The sequence below is a fragment of the Cydia splendana genome, chromosome Z, assembly GCF_910591565.1.
Source record: "Cydia splendana chromosome Z, ilCydSple1.2, whole genome shotgun sequence".
Lineage (NCBI taxonomy): Eukaryota > Metazoa > Arthropoda > Insecta > Lepidoptera > Tortricidae > Cydia > Cydia splendana.
Genome location: NC_085987.1, coordinates 19,731,465 through 19,750,792, shown reverse-complemented (window position 1 = coordinate 19,750,792; position 19,328 = coordinate 19,731,465). Strand labels below are relative to the sequence as shown.

The 19,328-nt window shown below is 38.4% G+C and overlaps 1 protein-coding gene and 1 long non-coding RNA gene across 2 annotated transcripts; one reads left to right on the top strand and one right to left on the bottom strand.

Moving 5' to 3' along the window:
- Nucleotides 1-4,325: 4,325 nt before the first annotated feature.
- Nucleotides 4,326-7,133, bottom strand: LOC134805064 (uncharacterized). The gene is made up of 4 exons (XM_063778350.1): nucleotides 6,958-7,133; nucleotides 5,358-5,584; nucleotides 4,768-5,051; nucleotides 4,326-4,395 (listed from the first exon to the last, which is right to left on the bottom strand). Exons 1-4 carry the CDS (start codon nucleotides 6,986-6,988, stop codon nucleotides 4,326-4,328), a joined length of 612 nt encoding a protein of 203 aa, XP_063634420.1. The 5' UTR covers nucleotides 6,989-7,133.
- Nucleotides 7,134-16,249: 9,116 nt separating this feature from the next.
- Nucleotides 16,250-18,734, top strand: LOC134804641 (uncharacterized). Its single transcript, XR_010146162.1, has 3 exons — nucleotides 16,250-16,858; nucleotides 16,948-17,234; nucleotides 17,756-18,734. It is a non-coding gene; the product is annotated as an uncharacterized LOC134804641 (long non-coding RNA).
- Nucleotides 18,735-19,328: the final 594 nt, after the last annotated feature.

Here is a 19,328-nt window from a genome sequence, read left to right as displayed (position 1 = left end):
ACACTCCCAAGCATAATACCATACATCATATTCGCACTACGCCTGGACCGCCGGTTACAAGCAGGCCGCGACGCCTTCCACCAGATCGCCTAAAAATAGCTCAAAAAGAATTTGATGCCATGCTCGAAGTTGGCACAGCTTGCAGATCCGAGAGCTCTTGGTCGTCTCCGTTGCACCTCGTTCCTAAAAAGGATGCCGGCTGGCGCCCATGCGGTGACTATAGAGCCCTTAATGCACGTACCATCCCAGACAAGTACCCAATACGACACATTCAGGATTTTACACAGCAGCTGACAGGAAGCAAAATATTTTCAAAAGTTGACCTCGTCAAAGCGTACAACCAGATTCCTGTAAATCCTGATGATATTCCAAAGACAGCCATTATAACCCCCTTTGGGCTGTTCCATTTTCCGTACATGACGTTTGGCCTCCGAAATGCTGCACAAACGTTCCAGCGATTTATGGATGAAGTGCTCCGAGGCTTTGATTTTTGCTACGGGTATTTGGATGATATCTTAATCTTCTCCTCCAACACAGAAGAGCACGAACAACATCTCCACACGTTATTCCAGCGTCTGCAAGATTACGGTGTCCTCATTAATGTAGCAAAATGTGAATTTGGAAAGGCGGAAATTACTTTCCTTGGACATAAGGTTTCAGCCCAAGGGATAGAACCCCTTGACGCCAAAGTACAAGTGATTTTGGATTATCCCGCACCTAAAAACGTCCGAGAACTCCGCAGATTTCTTGGCATGTTTAATTTTTATCGAAGATTCGTGCCAAATGCTTCAGAACTGCAAGCACCCTTAAATATTGTGCTGACTGGCCCAAAGAAGAAACCTACGCAGGCCATCGAGATGACGCAGGAAATGATGAAAGCGTTCGAGGCATGCAAAAAAGGACTTTCTCGAGCTGCTACCCTAGCTCATCCTCGAACAGACGTTGAGTTGGCCATCCATACTGACGCCTCAGATACCGCTATTGGCGCTGTACTACAACAACGAGTAACACCTGGAGCTTGGGAACCTCTAGCATTCTTTTCTCGTCGTCTGAAACCCTCGCAAAAGAAATATAGTCCATATGATAGAGAACTGCTGGCCATATATGACGCTATCAGGCATTTCCGTCACATGGTTGAAGCCAGGCCATTCACTATTTACACGGACCACAAACCCCTTACTTATGCTTTCTCCTCAACAAGAGACAAATGCTCTCCTAGGCAATTCCGCTACTTGGATTTTATTTCCCAATTCAGCACAGACATACAATACGTGGCAGGGAAACTAAATGTAGTGGCAGACTGCCTGTCCAGAGTTGAAGAAATTGGTGGATATACGATTGATTACAAAGCGCTGGAAAATTCTCAAGACGGAGATAGAGAATTGAATCAACTATTACAACACGGCACAGGGCTGAACCTAAAGAAGTTGAGAATCCCTGACTCCGATATCGAAGTGTACTGTGATGTCTCAACAGCATACCCGAGACCATATATAACGGAAACTTTCCGGCGAAAAGTATTTGACGCAGTACACAGGCTGAGCCACCCAGGCGTTAAAGGAACCATCCGCCTGGTAACGCAAAGATTTGTTTGGCTTGGCATCAGGAAAGATTGCCGATTGTGGGCTAAAGAATGCGCAGATTGCCAAAAGAACAAAGTTTCACGTCACACTTTATCTCCCATCTCATCATTCTCCACTCCATCTCATCGTTTTTCACACGTCCACATGGACATAGTAGGGCCATTACCTTTTTCTTGTGGTTACAGGTACTGCCTCACGGTCATCGATCGCTTTACGCGTTGGCCTGAAGCATATCCATTGGCCGACATCACTGCAGAGACCTGTGCACTAGCCTTTATATCAGGCTGGGTCGCCCGCTTTGGCTGTCCTGCAAAAATCACCACGGACAGAGGCAGACAGTTTGAATGCGAGCTTTTCCGAAGTTTGGCGACAATCCTTGGTTCCGAGCATCGACCAACAACTTCTTATCATCCGGCTTGCAATGGTATGGTCGAACGCCTCCATCGACAGTTAAAAGCAGCCATAATGTGCCATACCAACACGCACTGGGTAGAAGCTTTGCCTTTGGTACTCCTCGGAATCCGCAGTGCTTGGAAAGAAGACATCCAGTCTTCAGCGGCAGAGCTCGTATATGGCGAGCCATTGCGCCTACCTGGTGACTTCTTCAAGCCTTCAGAAACTACTGCAGTCGACTACTGCAATTTTGTGGCCAGGCTACGCAACCATATAGCTAAAATCATCCCAGTTCCTGGCACTCGTCACTCTCAGAGGCCGTTCTATATCCCGAAGGACCTCAGCTCTGCAGATTATGTTTTCCTACGACATGGACCTGTCAAAGGATCACTGGAATCCCCGTACACTGGCCCATATAAGGTTTTGCAGAGAGGAAGCAAAACATTTAAAATAGAGAGAGCTGGGAAGGCAGACACTGTCAGTATTGACAGGCTCAAGCCAGCGTATATGTCCAAAGACGATTGGGGAAATCTCAGCCACAGCAGCGCTACGCCTGACACGCCATTAGTTCCGCAAGTGCCTGCATCTGCTCCCAATAATCTGCCGCTAGAGCAGGAACAAACTGCAGAAAAAAGAACTCGTAGCGGCCGAACCGTACACTTTCCGCCCCATCTTTTTGACTATCGACCGTAGCAACGGTCTCGGCGGGGGAGTAGTGTAGCGGACTGGCCTTTTTGGCCACACGTCTACGGTTCAACGAGTTTTAAGCTGAAGCATGACATTCAGAAACAATCGCTGATTTTTCCGTGTCATTTGAATGTTGATGTATTTATTTATTAATTATAGGAGATTTATTTTAACTGAAGTTTAATTCGACTCCGCCGATAGGTCTCCTATAATATGTACCTACATATACTGATTCATGTATAGGTACAGAAATTAATTGGTTTATTATAAAACACAATTCCACTAATCAGGGCGCCACTAGACGGTCGACGCAGTCTTAAGAGGCTGTTTAATACCTATAACGCGCACACTGTCTAATTGTATCGGAGTAAATGAGATAGCACTGTCGCATGTTACTGGGCCTGGGCAAAGGAATAATAAGAAAACTCATCATCTTCCTCGCGTAATCCCGGAATTTTTGCCACGGCTCATGGGAGCCTGGGGTCAAATTGACACCTAATGCCAAGAATTGGCGTAGGCACTAGTTTTTACGAAAGCGACTGCCATCATACTCATTCATTTCATTTATTTATTTCTATAACAATATGATATTGTGTTAGAAAAATCTTACAAACTAATACATGCACATAATTAAAATTATACAATAACAGCGGGACCGGACATGTCAATAATTAAAATTCCAAAAACACACTTAAACCCACAAAAAAAAAGTACAGATAAAGTAATAAAAATGTCATCATTAAAAGTGTAAAGTTACATGAATAATAATTTTGTAAAAATCAGTTTAATTTGGAAAGATCTCGTCAATACTGTAAAAACACTCCCTCAATAAAAATATCTTCAAGTGCTTACTAAATATCTTACCTTCGAACCCAGAGAGTAAACTAGGCCTTATCGGGACTAGCCCGGCTTCCTCACGATGTTTTTCTTCACCGAAAAGAAAATAGTAAATATCAAATGATATTTCGTATATAAGTCCCGAAAAACTCATTGGTACGAGCCGGGGTTTGTACCTGCGACCTTCGGATTAAAAGTCGAAATATCTCGCTTTTAAATACAATGGACATTGGTTGGAGTCTGTGGTCAACTACTTATCCTGAAGCCTGAAGCACGGCTTTGACTTCGCATGAAATTTCGCCTCACTGGGGCACTTCGGACGTTTAGGCCCAGGTGAAGATCGGTAGTCAACAAAAAATTCGCGCTCGCTGCGCTCGCGTTTTTGGTTGACCCTGTATCTACATGTTGGCTTGACTGGTGAATGAATAGAGTTAGACCGTGAAAATTCTTTTGCTTTTGCAATTATTTTGATAGCATACGCAGTGCAACTACTGCAAATGTTATTTATACGTCATAATTTCATAGAAGTTTTGACGTTTAAAATAACACTTGCACTGCGTGTGTAATCAAAATCGTTGCAGAATTATCTTGGTCTAACTCTAGTAATTTTATTAAAAACTGCTTAAGTAACATCAATTTCAAGGACATTGGGTGTTGACAGCCCCATAATATGGGTGTAAAAGCGGTTTTATGTAATTTTTTCAACGATTTTAACAAGTCTACTAAAGGTTCGGTTTCGGTTTCGGTTTCGGCCGAAACTAAAGCCAAAGCCGAACATTCGGTTTCGGTTTCGGTTTCGGCAAAAAAACATGTTTCGGTCGGACACTAATTTTTGTGTGTTTCATTACCTTCTTCCTTCTTTTTTTCCTCTGAATTTTGTAGCAATTGGTTAGATCTGGAAATAAAGATAATTTGCGGTCACGTTGGGCAAACGAAACATAGTTTGTTTTTTTCATGGCAAAAAAAAAACAGTATGAGAATTCCCTACAAGTGTGTCATGTACCCCAATGATTCTCTTGGCGAACATGATCTTTATGATTATGTAAAATGACCAAATTATCTAGACAATGTGTTAAACAAATCACTTTATCCGGACGTTCTTAATAATAGAATTTGAACTGTCGTGAGTCATACTAACGCTAAGTTATTACGTGGCCGTTAACCGTACAAAATAACTTAAAGCTATCTGGTAAATATCATTCCCAGTGTTTATCCCTAATTCGTCCCGGTTGATAGTATCCTTGAAAAAATAGGCATAAATACTCACAATTTGCGCTTATTCCGCTGGGTGCAGTGCTTTATGACACTGTTTTGCAAAAAATTGTCCACATCCTGAGCTGCACAATTGTGGTCGGCTAGTTTTAATATACTAAATATTAACTTTCTTAATCTGAAAAAATTGTAGAAAGCAATTTTTGGAGATGGTTTTATACCCTTCCATGTAAAATTGGTCAACAATTCGTCAGTTATCATTGCTTTTATTAACACAAGTCCAATTTTTGCGACTTTTAGACGACCACTTTCGCCGCACACTTTAGAAAAATGTTTAATCTGTAACAAAACGTGTGAATTTATTTATGTTAAGAATTGTATTATTGACATCAAGTACACGATTGTAAAGCGCGCGGTTGTTTTATGCGATTAATGCGTTGTAGGTACGCATGCGTTAACGAAATGTAATGAAAAATGACAATGCGCTTACTGCTGCGTTTGTCGCGTAAAACAATATACCTACATAATTAGATTATGTAATGTAAAATGATTCTTTTCCTACATTCCGTTGCATGAGTCCAACGCTGCGTTTATCGCATAAAACAACCGCGCCCTTTAGTATGTTTCAATAACAATTTTACCCACCAAAACTTTTTCATATGCGGCATCCGACAAATGACGCTCCAGTAACTCAAGCTCGTTTAGAGCATTGATCGGGAACGTTATGTCTCCCAGAGCTATTTCTTCGTCCACGACAGTTGTAGCAGTCATAGGTGCAGTCTGGCCAGTCTTAATATTTTGTTGCAATATTTGGAATATTTTGTCTAACTGTACTTGCACCATAGCAAACCCGCGTTGAGTTTGCTCTTCAACTGAAAATAAAAGTAAATAATTTTTTAATATACATAATATTACATTAATGACGTGCGCGTGCGACGACACCAAGCTAAAAAATAATAAATAGCTTTTTTTTTATCATAAGAGTGAGTTGATGACAATGATGACCAAAGCACTTAAAAATGTGGGTGTTGAAAAATAAAGGTTAGCTCAGGTAAAGTTTATTGCAGTCCATTGTCACAAAGACGGCCGGCGTTTGCAAATTGAGATCCCACCAAAAACATTTTCATGTAAAATGTTGCCAAGATGAAAACATAAGGCTCGCACTGGCAAAAAGTTATCAGAGATCTCTTGTAGAGCCAAGCTTCTAACTCTACAAGCCCTAACTACACAGACTCTACACTCTAATCAAAATATGTGGCTTGGCCGTTTCGTTACTACAAAAACCTTTTTTTTTTATAAAAATCAATGAATAGTGAATACATTTTTCACCTTACGCCCATTAGTCCAGTCATTATATCCAAAAAAACCAACCCTACCCGTGAATAATCACTTCTTGGATTTTTTTCGTAGGTCCCTCGGGGGGGTCACTGGGAGTGTAAATTCAAAAAGTAGACTGAATCAGGCTCCTGTGTATATTCGAAAAACGGTTTTTCTTGAATAACTCGGCCGTTTTTAAGTTTACAGTAAAACCGTGAGGATCGATATTGTGGAAATTAAATTTGAAAAAAAAAGCATTAAATTAAAATATTTTCATCATCTCGTTTATTTTCAACTTTACGGCATAAATTAAGATGACTAAACTTGTAGAGAATCAAATTCTGAACAATTTTGAATTTGTCGCTTTTTTCAAATTTAATTTCCAAAATATCGATCCTAGAAGAAAAATTGTGAGGACCAAACTTGTAGAGAATCAAATTTCCTACAATTTTTGTCCTTACGGTTTTACTGTAAAATCAAAAATGGCCGAGTTATTCAAGAAAAACATTTTAGAATATACACAGGAGCCTGATTCAGTCTACTTTTTGAATTTACACTCCCAGTGACCCCCCCGACTCGAGGGACCTACGAAAAAAAACCAAGAACAAAGAGGCAACATTTTACATGAAAATGTTTTTGGTGGGATTTCACATCTTTTTGTAAGTTGCATAAGACAATCTTCTATTCCTTAATCTAAAGGGTTGCGGGTGATTTACTATTAAAAATCCTGAAATACGTACCTGGGGGCATCTTTTATACAATCTGCTTTTTTACTAATTCCCCATACAAACTTCAACCCTTCTCCTAACGCGTTTTACCACCCCTTTTCACCCTTACGGGGTGATTTTGGGGTTGAAACGTATTCAATATCCTTTCCCATAACAAAAACTTTCTACATACCAAATTTCAACTAAAGGAAAATACTTACTAGTTTTAGACAGCTGCAACTGTTCTTTCATTGCCGCGTTTTCGATAACCAACTTTGAGTTGTCACTAATTAAACCGTTAAGTTCAGTTAGTGACAGTGTCACTCTCTCACCATTTTCATGGTTGGTCGTTGGTGGTAGCGGTGGCGATGGCGATGGTCGTGGCCGTGGCGATGCCGATGGTGGTGGCGGTAGTGATGGCGATGGTCGTGGCTGTGGCGATGCCGATGGTGGTGGCAATAGCGATGGCGATGGTCGTGGCTGTGGAGATGCCGATGGTGGTGGCGGTAGCGATGGCGAAGGTCGTGGCCGTGGCGTTGCCGATGGTGCTGGCGGTGGCGCTGGCGATGGTGGTGACTGTAGTAATGGCGATGGTGGTGGCGAGGACAATGGTGATGGTGGTGGCGAGGACAATGGCGATGGTGGTGGCTGTGACAATGGCGATGGTGGTGGCTGTAGTGTTATCGATGTTGGTGGCGATGCCGCGTTGTTTACTGATATGGGTTGTGCCTGGGATATGTGATTATTAACTTCTTCAAAATCTGAATTCACGTCCATTAATTGTTCGGATATTATTTTATATGTAGGATGCTCTCGTTTCATTTTTTTATTTTTCGTAAACCTGAAACATTAAATAAATGAAATTAAATAAGAATCGGTACAACGTTATTTTAATGGCAATTTGTTTTTTTCTAGACTCGGTTATTAGAATACAGTTGGTGGATACATATCAGAATACCGTAAATCGATTCACCTAATGTTAAATCACCTATGCTCGTTTCACAACCTGTCATTTTAAATACCTGTCTTTTTGTACGGAAAATACTAGTATTCATCATGAAAGCAGTTTTGCCCACAAGCTAAAACGGAAACGCACGGTCTAATGTAAAAAAAAACAGTTTTCAGATTTCTTCCTTTGTACCTATACACCTAATAGTCTACCTTCATGCCAAATATCAAGTTTCTAAGTCAAGTAGAATTGGGTTAAGTTTTTCGTCTATTAGTCTTAGGTATTTAATCTAATAATTATCAATAAAAGTATGTTTATAATATAATATAGTATAACAAAAACTAGCAACCCGCCCCGGCTTCGCACGGATTAACAAATTAAACACCATACACCTAAACCTTCCTCTAGAATCACTTACCTAATGATAGGTGTAAACCGCATGAAAATCCGTTCAGTAGTTTTTGAGTTCATCGCGAATATACAAACACACAAACAGACAGACGCGGCGCGCGACTTCGTTGTATAAGGTTTAGTGATAATAATTCAACACCTAATAATAACAAAATTATTATAGTTTATGTCTAAAAAACTAAGCAACTTCGTTCCTTTCTCCGCCTACAAAAATAACCATGTCATAACATAACTCACGCACGACACAGCCGAAAAACGTAATTTAAGACGTTTAAGACCAAAAAAGCTACTACAATGTTGCCACTGCAACAAATTATTTGTAAAATAGTAAATTCCTTTTTTATAAATAAACACGCTAAAATAAATTATTTATTGGTAATTTTACTCCTACGATTTAAAAAAGTACTTTCTTCTACTTATTTTTACATAAATACCAGACGCGCTAGTAAAACCCGTATATCCGTGATTTTTGGTTGCAAAGCTGGTATTCTGCTTGTATCACTTCAGGTATTCAAAACATTTGGTGCATTAATTTACAAATAATTACGAACTGATGTTTTTTCTTACACACATAATTTAGCTAAATCAACGAGATCGCAGAATAATAGTGTGTAGCTCGCTTTATGTTTCTCATGGCCGCCATTTTTATCTGCCGTCGGCCATGACACCATGTTAAATGGCTCAAGACTCTCACGAGGAGACTGGTTAATTCCACAGTAAGAAGTAACGTGAGACATCGTAACGATACAGATTTAAGTGTTAGAGACGATAAGCGTTTTACTTTTTATACCTATTGACACTATAAAAATGACTCGTCCTCTATATAGGCGAGTAGGTACCTACTACTCTGTGATTGAAGAACCTTATAAGTTATAGTATTGATACCTTAGCTCGTTAGAATTGTATCAATCAATGTTAGTTGATTGTTGGAAATAAAGTGCAGTCGGCGACAAAAGTTGTATAGTTTTTACAAAAACCTTTTTTATCAATGCCAATATAAACAAGGATATTAGAAAAAGGTTGGCGAAACCTGGAATGTTTACTTGACAGTGACATAAGTGACATTGACAGTTTTGACAGTGACGTATCTGTAGTAGCTTTTTTGGTCTTGAATTACGTTTTTCGGATAGGTGAGATTCGCCGCGCCGCGCCGAGCGGAGTAGGTATACCTATTTAGGAGAGGTGCCTCTACTATGTACTTCTCGTTCAAAACAGTTTCATTGAATACATTTAATCGTGTCGATTTATTGGAGTTATAATTAGAGTGGGCAATGTGGGCAATGTAAGCGATGTGGTGGGTTTTACCGCCTGGAATAAAATATTATAATAGTGATTTGGACAACAGCGGCGGTGATGGCTTTGCTGGCATTGCCGCGCTGCCGACGCTGCCAGTTAGCATCAAGGCCGCGGTCATCCCTATTGTTTATAATTAAACTATATTATACGTACTTACCCAAGTAGCATTGCAAGCTGTATATAAGCTGTATTAAAGTTTATTTGTATACTATAAGCTGTACAGTTAGGCTGTATAAAGGCTGTATAAGCGCTTATACAGCCCTTATAAGTAAAAAAAGGGCCCAAATTATACAGCCTTTGGCGTTATTAGAGCTGTAGAGTAGCTGTATAAGCAATACATAAGCTGCATAATAGCTGCATTACAGCTATATTTCGGTGTAACAGGAAACCTTAACACTACAGATAATCTCTTATAAGTACGATATAAGAATATAAGTTTTAAATGAGTTATAAGAAAGAATTACAAGAGAATAATAATCATTTAAGAAACTAAAATGTCTTAATCTTGTCCATTCGTAATATAGTAATGGCGACAATAAAGTGTTATAGTGGATGGTAAAAGTAAAAGTAAATATTATACAGGACTTGAATGGAATATTACATTATTGGTAAGTGCGGATTATTATTTATTGTGAACCTGTGTATCTTTTCTGGCAAAATATTTACGCGCCTGCAAAATAACAAAGAGAAACCATAAGGAAAATATCAAAAATCGGTAAAGTTACTGTTTGTTTTTAAAGTTAGAGTATCAAAAATATTTATAAATATTAATTCTAAGGCTAAACAATTTATTTTAGCTGGTAATCATAACACGGCGTTAGTCTGCTAAATATTTGCAATTATTTCTTTAATTATATTTACAAATACGTTTTTTTTTTATTGTAAAATGGCGACAATTTTTAAACAGCCTACAGGATAGTTGGAGAGCATTCTAATCTTAGTAGCTGTGCTGTGTAATAAATGGAGTGTCTTTTACAGCTTTTGTAATTAAAACAGCTTTATAATAGAATATTTGTATTCGTTTGGCTGTATTTCGGTTCTCCGTACATAAGTTATAATTCTCTTTAGAGATCCGTATAACAAATAAAAAACCTGTACTGTAACTGTCATATATTCCTTTAGTTTTATAATACACTTATTTTCAGAAATCATTACACTACTATACTTATACGAGTGTAAAATTACGCCAAAAGATTGTTAGTTAGTTTTATAATACACTTATTTTCAGAAATCATTACACTACTATACTTATACGAGTGTAAAATTACGCCAAAAGATTGTGCAAAGCGACTCTATCAGTAATACAGAAAAAAGCTGTACTATAGCTGCCATTTATTCATTTGGTTGTATAATACCCTTACAGACAGAAGTTATACAACTACTATTCTTATAGGAGAGTGAGATTACGCCATAAGAAATAGCTTTAAAACGGGGTTGACAGATACATTTGTACAGCTACAAGTGCCAAGTGATACTACAATACAGCCTGTATACAGCTTTTACGATAAAATTAGCTTGTAGTGTTTCACAACACTTAATGTTTCAAAACGGAGTTGACAGATACTTTTGTACAGCTAAAAGTGCCAAGTGTTACTACAATACAGCCTGTATACAGCTTTTACGATAGAATTAGCTTGTAGTCTCTCACAACACTTTTAGTTTTATAGTAGATTTTTTATATTCTGATAAAGCACCCCATGCTTCCGCAGAATCCTTTATAATGATTTTATATAGCTTGAGCTGTATAATGTCTGTAAAGTACCTTTTATACAGCTTAAATCTTTTCTGACACTCTTATACGTCCCTTAAATCACTCTAAGTTCTTAATTGGCTGCTATATTGATGTTGCCGACACTTCCATGCTACTTGGGTAGTATGTAGTAAAATTTACTAATATTCTCTATTTAATCAGGATTGGCTGGAGTCAGTGTAACCATCATTATTCATATAATTCTGCATGACTGCTTGTACCTCGTCTAAGCATTCTTCAAGTTTATATTTTGGTATGTGGTCTAAGTGCTGTCTAAATGCTAACGAAATTTTAGATAGTCTACAACTGTCAAAATATTCGTCGTCGGTGCTTTGGACCAGTGCGTTCTCGAGGTCTTCTCCAGAATCACTCGAAGGTGGACATGGTTCTGGAGGAGTTCGCCATCCGGTTTTAAATATAAACGAGGCATCATCAATATCATCATTTATTTCACTTTGTGTCCGTTGCATTAGTTGCATACCACCTAAAATACTTTGGGATTCTCCCATAGTAATATCCTTGTACCTAAAAGCCACCAAAGGTTTTTTTTTAATATAAAAGTCTTCGTGATAAACTATCTTATTCTTAAATACATAATACTTAGTATGAATCTAAGAAATAGGGAAAAACGGGACAAAAGTGCTTTCGTAAAATTACAGAATTATGCTTTGAATATAGTGATGTGAATAAAATTGTGTGGCTTACACTATATTAAAGAATGATATATTGATTTTAACATAACTTTTAACCCCCTTTTTACACCCTTACCATCATCTCTATACCAAATATCAACTAAATTAAATCGGTTACGATAATATAGATGGTCAAGCAAATCTTGTCAGTAGAAAAAGGCGCGAAATTCAAATTTTCTATGAGACGATATCCCTTCACGCCTAAATTTTTCATATTTGCCGCCTTTTTTTACTGACAAGATCTGCTTGACCAAGTATAATAAATACGACGATGTTGCAACTTTTTATAGTTCGTTTTTTTTAGCATTAGAAAGAACTTGCAAGAAGACGAAGCGATCTTGACATGTCTTTTACAGCTTGGCAAAAAAGAGTAGAAATTAAAAAGTGGCAACACTGTGGTGCCATCCTTTTCAAACCAATGCATATAAGAAAACGGGACGACACTACAGTGTTGCCACTTTTTAATTTCTACTCTTTTTTGCCAAGCTGTAATTGAAAAACACTTTAAAAATCAAAAACTATTACTTATGAAAGCAGGGCTATAACCGCGAAAATCGAAGTTCGCAAATTGCGGGCATTTTTCTCTGTCAGTCTAATTACGCATCCATTGGAGTAAAAGAGAAAGATCCCCGCAATTTGCGAATTTCGGTTTTCGCGGTAGCCCCTCAGAAGAATATAAATGATCGTATTAGATTCATAATTGTTTTTTTTTTATAATGGCGTTTATTACAGTAGCCAGTGTCATGTCGATATGTATTAAATCGAAAATTTAGAAATTATAATGAGATAATTAATACATAATTGTTACATATTAGCCGTAACTTATTTTTAAAATGTGTTTTTCAATTAAAAGACACATCAAGATTGTTTACCTTATTTCTAGTGCTAAAAAAACGAACTATAATTTCTACTCTTTTGTGCCAGGCTGTACATAATCGATTAGAGTCTGTGCGGAATGAAAATCGACTTGGAATGTATTGGCTGTCATACAAACCAGGGCTATAACCGCGAAAATCCAAGTTCGCAAATTGCGGGGATTTTTCTCTGTCACTCTAATTATGCCTTCATTGGAGTAAAAGAGAAAGATCCCCGCAATTTGCGAATTTCGATTTTCGCGGTAGCCGCTCTGGTCGTTTTTCATTCCGCACTGAGTCTACATTTTTCTAATTTTACTTTTTAGGTATTTAGGTTAAATATTAATATCTCTTACGTAATAAAATACATTAACATAAAAAATAAGCAAAGTTTAAATAAGTAAATAAATAATTTAAAATAGCGAAAAATCTAACTCTCATAATCGATTTTAATTTCGTTATAATCGATTACGTTGTCATACTAATGTATTTTGTAACAGACTATCGCACCGGACCGCGACCTTGGTGCGGTGCGGAGCATTCATCGATAGTGTGTAAGCTTCCATCGCACATAATTATTATTAATAGCGGTGCGGTGGGCATGCACGTCGCACCAACTGACAGGTAATAATAATACTGGTGCGCTCCGCACCAATTTCCCTAGTGTGTAAAGCTGCATCGCACCGTTTGACAGCTGTCATTTTCAAATTATGACAGTGAAATAATAATACTGGTGCGCTTCGTACTAATTTCCCTAGTGTGTAAGCTCCATCGCACCGATTGACAATACTGGTGCGCTTCGTACTAATTTCCCTAGTGTGTAAGCTCCATCGCACCGATTGACAGCTGTCATTTTTAAATTATGACAGTGGACGGCAATGTAGCCAGGCGATGAAATAACAAAAAGCGGAAGCAGCGCTTTAAAAAGACACACATTTTTTATGATTTTCATGGGAAAAGGTGCTTTATATTACCTCACGCCCTTCATCTACCTCTAAAAAAGCGGAACCACATTAATTTTAATTCAATCTTAAAGGATTCCATTGCAAAAATTCGTTGAAAAACACGGAAATATGGGACACTTGGCAACACTGGCGCACGTGTGCGGCCAAGACCCCAACGTTTTCTGTTCACTTTGACGGCGCAGCAACTAGTATCCTCTCTCCTCGCTCTTTTAAAAATGCCATTTGTCAAAAAAGGACAACCATACTTTTGACAAGATGAACTTTAAATCAAAGTCTTCCCTTTTTGGTGCATCCAGGCTGTGTATGTGTGAGTAAAAACGTGTATGTGTGCTCTTTTAGGGGTGTGAAAAGTCGATTTTAATCATGTTATATATCGATAAACGCTACACAGCGGAACGAAATAGCTATTAATCGAAGCTTCAATATCGTCGTTAAACATAAACATAATTGAAATGCTAATGAATAATAAATCTATTAGAATATAATAAAATAATTCAATTATTGCGGAACACATATTTTAGTAGGTAATTATGTATTTTAATTAAATACCTGAACTTTCCCTTAGTTCCCTGCTGGGGCGTGACGATAAGATTGTGATCTGATAACCATAATAAAGAATAAAAGCGTTTTTGTTCATTTTAGGTATCGTTAAACCTTTGAAGTAAAATTTAAATTGCAAGTAATGTCGATAGTTTATCGATATGACTTTATCGACATGGCTACAGGAAGGTGGTGTTAAATTGTTAATCGTACACTAAACAAAAGTGGTAACAGTGACAGCTCGCTGAGACGGAATCTCTATATATTTATAAATCTATGTGTGCGGCAGTCTGTAATAGCCGTAACACACTACCGCACCGCACCAAGGTCATTGTGGGCTATAAAGCCCCCCATTCACACTCCTACCGTGTAGTCCGCCTCGTTGGGTAGGATTGTGTATGGGGGTTGCGGACTACGAGCCGTCCTACAAACCCAAGTAGGATGCCACTTGGGTCCTACAAATCCTACAAGCCCCGCCCACCGCTGTAGTCCGCCGCGTAGGATTATGTGTGGGTTGTCGTCCTACGTTGCGGACTACCGTGTTTGACGTATGACAACAGTACGCGCCATTTTTTTGAAATTTATAAAGAAAATCGCTGTTTTTGGGACCAGAAATCACCCAATCACTCCAACAAACAATGGAGGAATAGGCATTGCAACAATTATTACCAATACTTAAGAAATATGACGCTCTCTGGCCAATTTTTAGCAGTTTCTTTTCCCATACGCTTTTTTATTTTTATCCATTAACAAGAAAATACATAGCAGTAGAGCTATTTTCTTTTTTAGGGTTCCGTACCCAAAGGGTAAAACGGGACCCTATTACTAAGACTCCGTTGTCCGTCCGTCCGTCCGTCCGTCCGTCCGTCCGTCCGTCTGTCTGTCACCAGGCTGTATCTCACGAACCATGATGTGTATTTCTGTTGCCGCTATAACTATAACAACAAATACTAAAAACAGAATAAAATAAAGATTTAAGTGGGGCTCCCATACAACAAACGTGATTTTTGACCGAAGTTAAGCAACGTCGGGCGGGGTCAGTACTTGGATGGGTGACCGTTTTTATAGATAATGGTACGGAACCCTTCGTTTGCGAGTCCGACTCGCACTTGGCCGGTTTTTTTTAATTGCACGTAACATTTTCAAGCAAAACAGTACCGTGTGTGAGCTATTTCTTGCTCCGTAGTCCTGCGAGGCGGACTACAAGGTAGGAGTGTGTGTGAGCTTATATCCTACGCCGTAGTCCTGGGAGGCGGACTACAAGGTAGGAATGTGAATGGGGGGCTTAAGCTGGGATCGCACCGTTTTGACGGTTCGGTGCGATAGTCTGTTACGGCCTTAAATAACTACTCTAAATAATACGTATAATAACATAAGCAGTGCTATACCAACTAAATTTAAAAAAAATAATTTTAATTAGACCACGACTATCTAACGATTTTTCAAAATTGAATCGATACAATAACTGCAATAAGGTACAGTCACAGCTATCGATTAATCGATTTGGTTTAGCCCCCATTCCCACGGGCGCTTTTACAACGCGCGTTAAAAAAGCGTTTGAATGACACAAATAGATACATGTGTATTTATTCACACGACAGCGGTGGCGCTTTTTATCACGCGTTGTTAGATTTTCGACTTACCTAAGCCTTGGTCGTTAAATCGAATTTAGAGTGCGGACAGATTCAAGCGCTTTTTTAACGCGCGTTGAAAAAGCTCTCGTGCGAATGGGGGCTTACGCACGAACTTATCCCGGCTACACACGTTAACTGTGCAGTCCGATTTGCGCAGTTTTATCTACCGTGTGTTTATTTTTAATTATAATCGACAACGATTTGTCATACACACGGTAGATAAAACTGCGCAAATCGGACTGCACAGTTTAATCGCTACGATTTATCGTTACGTATGTAGCCGGCATTAGACTATACGTTAAGCCCCCTCCAGACTATGCGCGTGAATCGCGGGCGAAGCCGCGAACGCGAGTGTGGAGTCGATTTCGCTGTCTGCGATTCACGCGCATAGTCTGGAGGGGGCTTTACGTTACCTGTGGTGCCGCCATTGTAAAAATTACATCGCATAATATGCAAATATTTATTATCAGATTTTTATACTTTCAAAAAGTGCTGCAATGGCATGAAAAATACGAAAAGCAAAGACTGTAAATTTAAAAACAAAAGAAATAAACAACCCAAAATATAGCTGCATTATGCGTTCTAAATTTGAAACGAGTAAAAAGCAAAAATGCCGTCGTCGTCGAGCGATGCAAGTTTGGAATCAACACCGGAATTTATAAAGAAACAAGCGACATCGGTTGTTGGCAATTTGCTGCCTACTAAGTCAAGACATAAATATCTAAAAGCATATGAAAACTTCTTACAATAGAGATCATCTAAAGGCGTAAAATCGTTTTCAGATTCTGTGCTTCTTGTGTATTTTCAAGAATTGTCAACGCACATGCAACCTACACTTTGGGGCATATATTCAATGTTAAAGGCCACCATCGGCACAAAACACGATGTCCAAATCAACAATTACACAAAATTAACGACGTTTATCAAAAGGTTTTCTGAAGGCCACAAGCCAAAGAAGTCTAGTACTAACTACAAATAACATCGAGAGGTTCATAAACGAAGCACCCAACTACATTTATTTGTTAATGAAAGTAAGTAAAATAACGCACTCTATGCTTAAATTACCTGGGATCAGTGCAAGTAATACTCATCAGTTCATTAAACATAACTTTTGTTACAGGTGGTTCTTATCTTTGGGCTTAATGGTGCCTGCCGTGGAAGTGAACTAGTAAATTTAACTGTTGATAATGTCCAAAAACATTCTGAAGAAGTAGTATTAGTATTTTTGCCTGATACAAAAACAAAGAGAGTGGTCATTTGTAATAAAGGGAGAACATAAGAAAATTGTTGAAAAGTACCAAGCACTTCAGCCTTCTGACTACACTAATAATAGCTTGTTTATCCAATATCTAAATGGAAAATGTGTGAGACAGGTAATTGGGAAGAATAAATTAAGCTCACTTCCAGGTAGGGTTGCCAGATGGTCGGGATTTGGCGGGATTCTCCCGATTTTTAGCAAGTGTTCCCGATTCCCGACAAAGTGTTAAGTGTCCCGAAAAACAGCTTCTCGTTATAAAGCAATAATTTCAAGTTCCGAACTGTCGTCGAGCGAGCGAGCGACCCGCGTCGAGCACGAGCGCGCGCGTGGCGAGAGACCAGTACGGTTACCATCAGTTTGTCACTGACATAAACGCCGTCGGTCGAGAACGTAATTTACTTTCTATACATCTCGCTCGCACTCGCATATTAGTGCAAACGGGATGTATAGAAAGTAAATTACGTTCTCGAAGGCGTTTATGTCAGTGACAAACTGATGGTAGCCGTACTGAGCAGCTGACGTAGAGCCAATAATGTAAAATATCGTTGTTTTTAATACAATTACTTTAATTTGAATGTTTTTTTTTTTCCCGACTTAAGCCCCAAAATCCCGAAAAATTTATATTTTTTCCCGAAAATAGCGCCTTTCGATCTGGCAACCCTACTTCCAGGAGATATAGCATGATTTTTAAAATTAGAAAATCCGGAAATGTACACGGGGCACTGTTTTAGACGTACATCTGCTACTATTCTGGCCGAATCCGGAGCGGATCTAACTCTACTTAAGCGGCAGGGGGGTTGGAAATCAAGTTCTGTAGCAGAAGGCTATATAGATGAATCAGTAGAAAACAAGTCAAAGATAAGCAACAAACTAACAAATAATATTAAACTAAGACCAACTTCACCTTTGCCAGGATGCTCATTTGGTGTAAATCCAAGAGCATCTAGACCTTTGCCAGAATGCTCATCTACTAAAAAACCAAGACCAGCTTCACCTATGCCTGGATGCTCATCTGATGTAAACCCTAGACCAGCTTCACCTTTGCTGGGATGCTCATCTGATGTTAACACCCAAGACCAGCATCAGCATTTCCGGGATGCTCATTTGATGTAAATGCAAGACCAGCTTCACCTTTGCCGGGATGCTCAGAATGGTTATCCAGTGATAGGTTACCCTCTTCCAACATTTATTCCCGCATACCAAATAGCCAAACTACAACCACTCAAATAAATAGAAGTAGAATATCCCTCCCAAAAGTGTACTATCACACTTCACTTTTAGTAAGTTTTTAAAATCTTAAGGGATAAAATAATCACATAACCATTATTATTTTTGTTTATTGTTTCTTGTTAAATTTGATAACTTCAGCAATTTTATTTTCTGTTTCAACATTAAGATTTTTTGTTATAAGTACTTTTATAATTTTGTTTCAACACTAAGGTTTTATGTTATATTTGTAATACTAACTAATAAACAAATAACATTATGACAATAATGACAATGAACTGAAGTCACAAGAAACATGCTTTTTGTATGTTTCTTGTGATTTTAGCATTTTCTGAAAGTATAAGTAAATCTGGTAATAAATATTTGCAATGTAATTTCTACAATGGCGGAGCTGAAATTGAATAAATATGATTGTGTCAATACTAAGATTTTTTTATTTTCCTCATAGTTGATGTGAAAAGCAGTATGTGTCACACGGTATCAAAATTATTTCGTCTTGGGCGTTAACACTTGAATCCCTCATTACGGTCAGGATTCTACAATAGAATCCCGAACGTAGTGAGGGAATTCAGGAATCCCCTTCTGGGAGAACAATTATGTCAATCAAGCAGTCAATATAAATTAAACAAATTGGTTGACGTAACTGGTGACGTAGCTGGCGGCTACCTCGCACAACGTATCAGCATTGCGATACAGCGAGGAAATGCCGCCAGCATCCTTGGTACAATGCCTCAAGGGCCTATTTTAGATTTAAGCTAGTTATTAATTTAGTTTAGTAGTACCACTGTATATATATTGTATGTAAATAAATTATTGAGTATTTATTAATTAAACAAAAGTATAAAATCAATTTGTTAAATACGTCTGCGAGCGATATTCCAAATTTTTATATTAAAGGAAAAAATTGAAAAATTACGCTTCCGGCAGGACAATGCAACTTGAGACTCCGGTGCCGTTAAAAGATATAATCGTCTTTCGGTAGATGTCGCTATACGCCACCCCAAAGGCGTGTTACA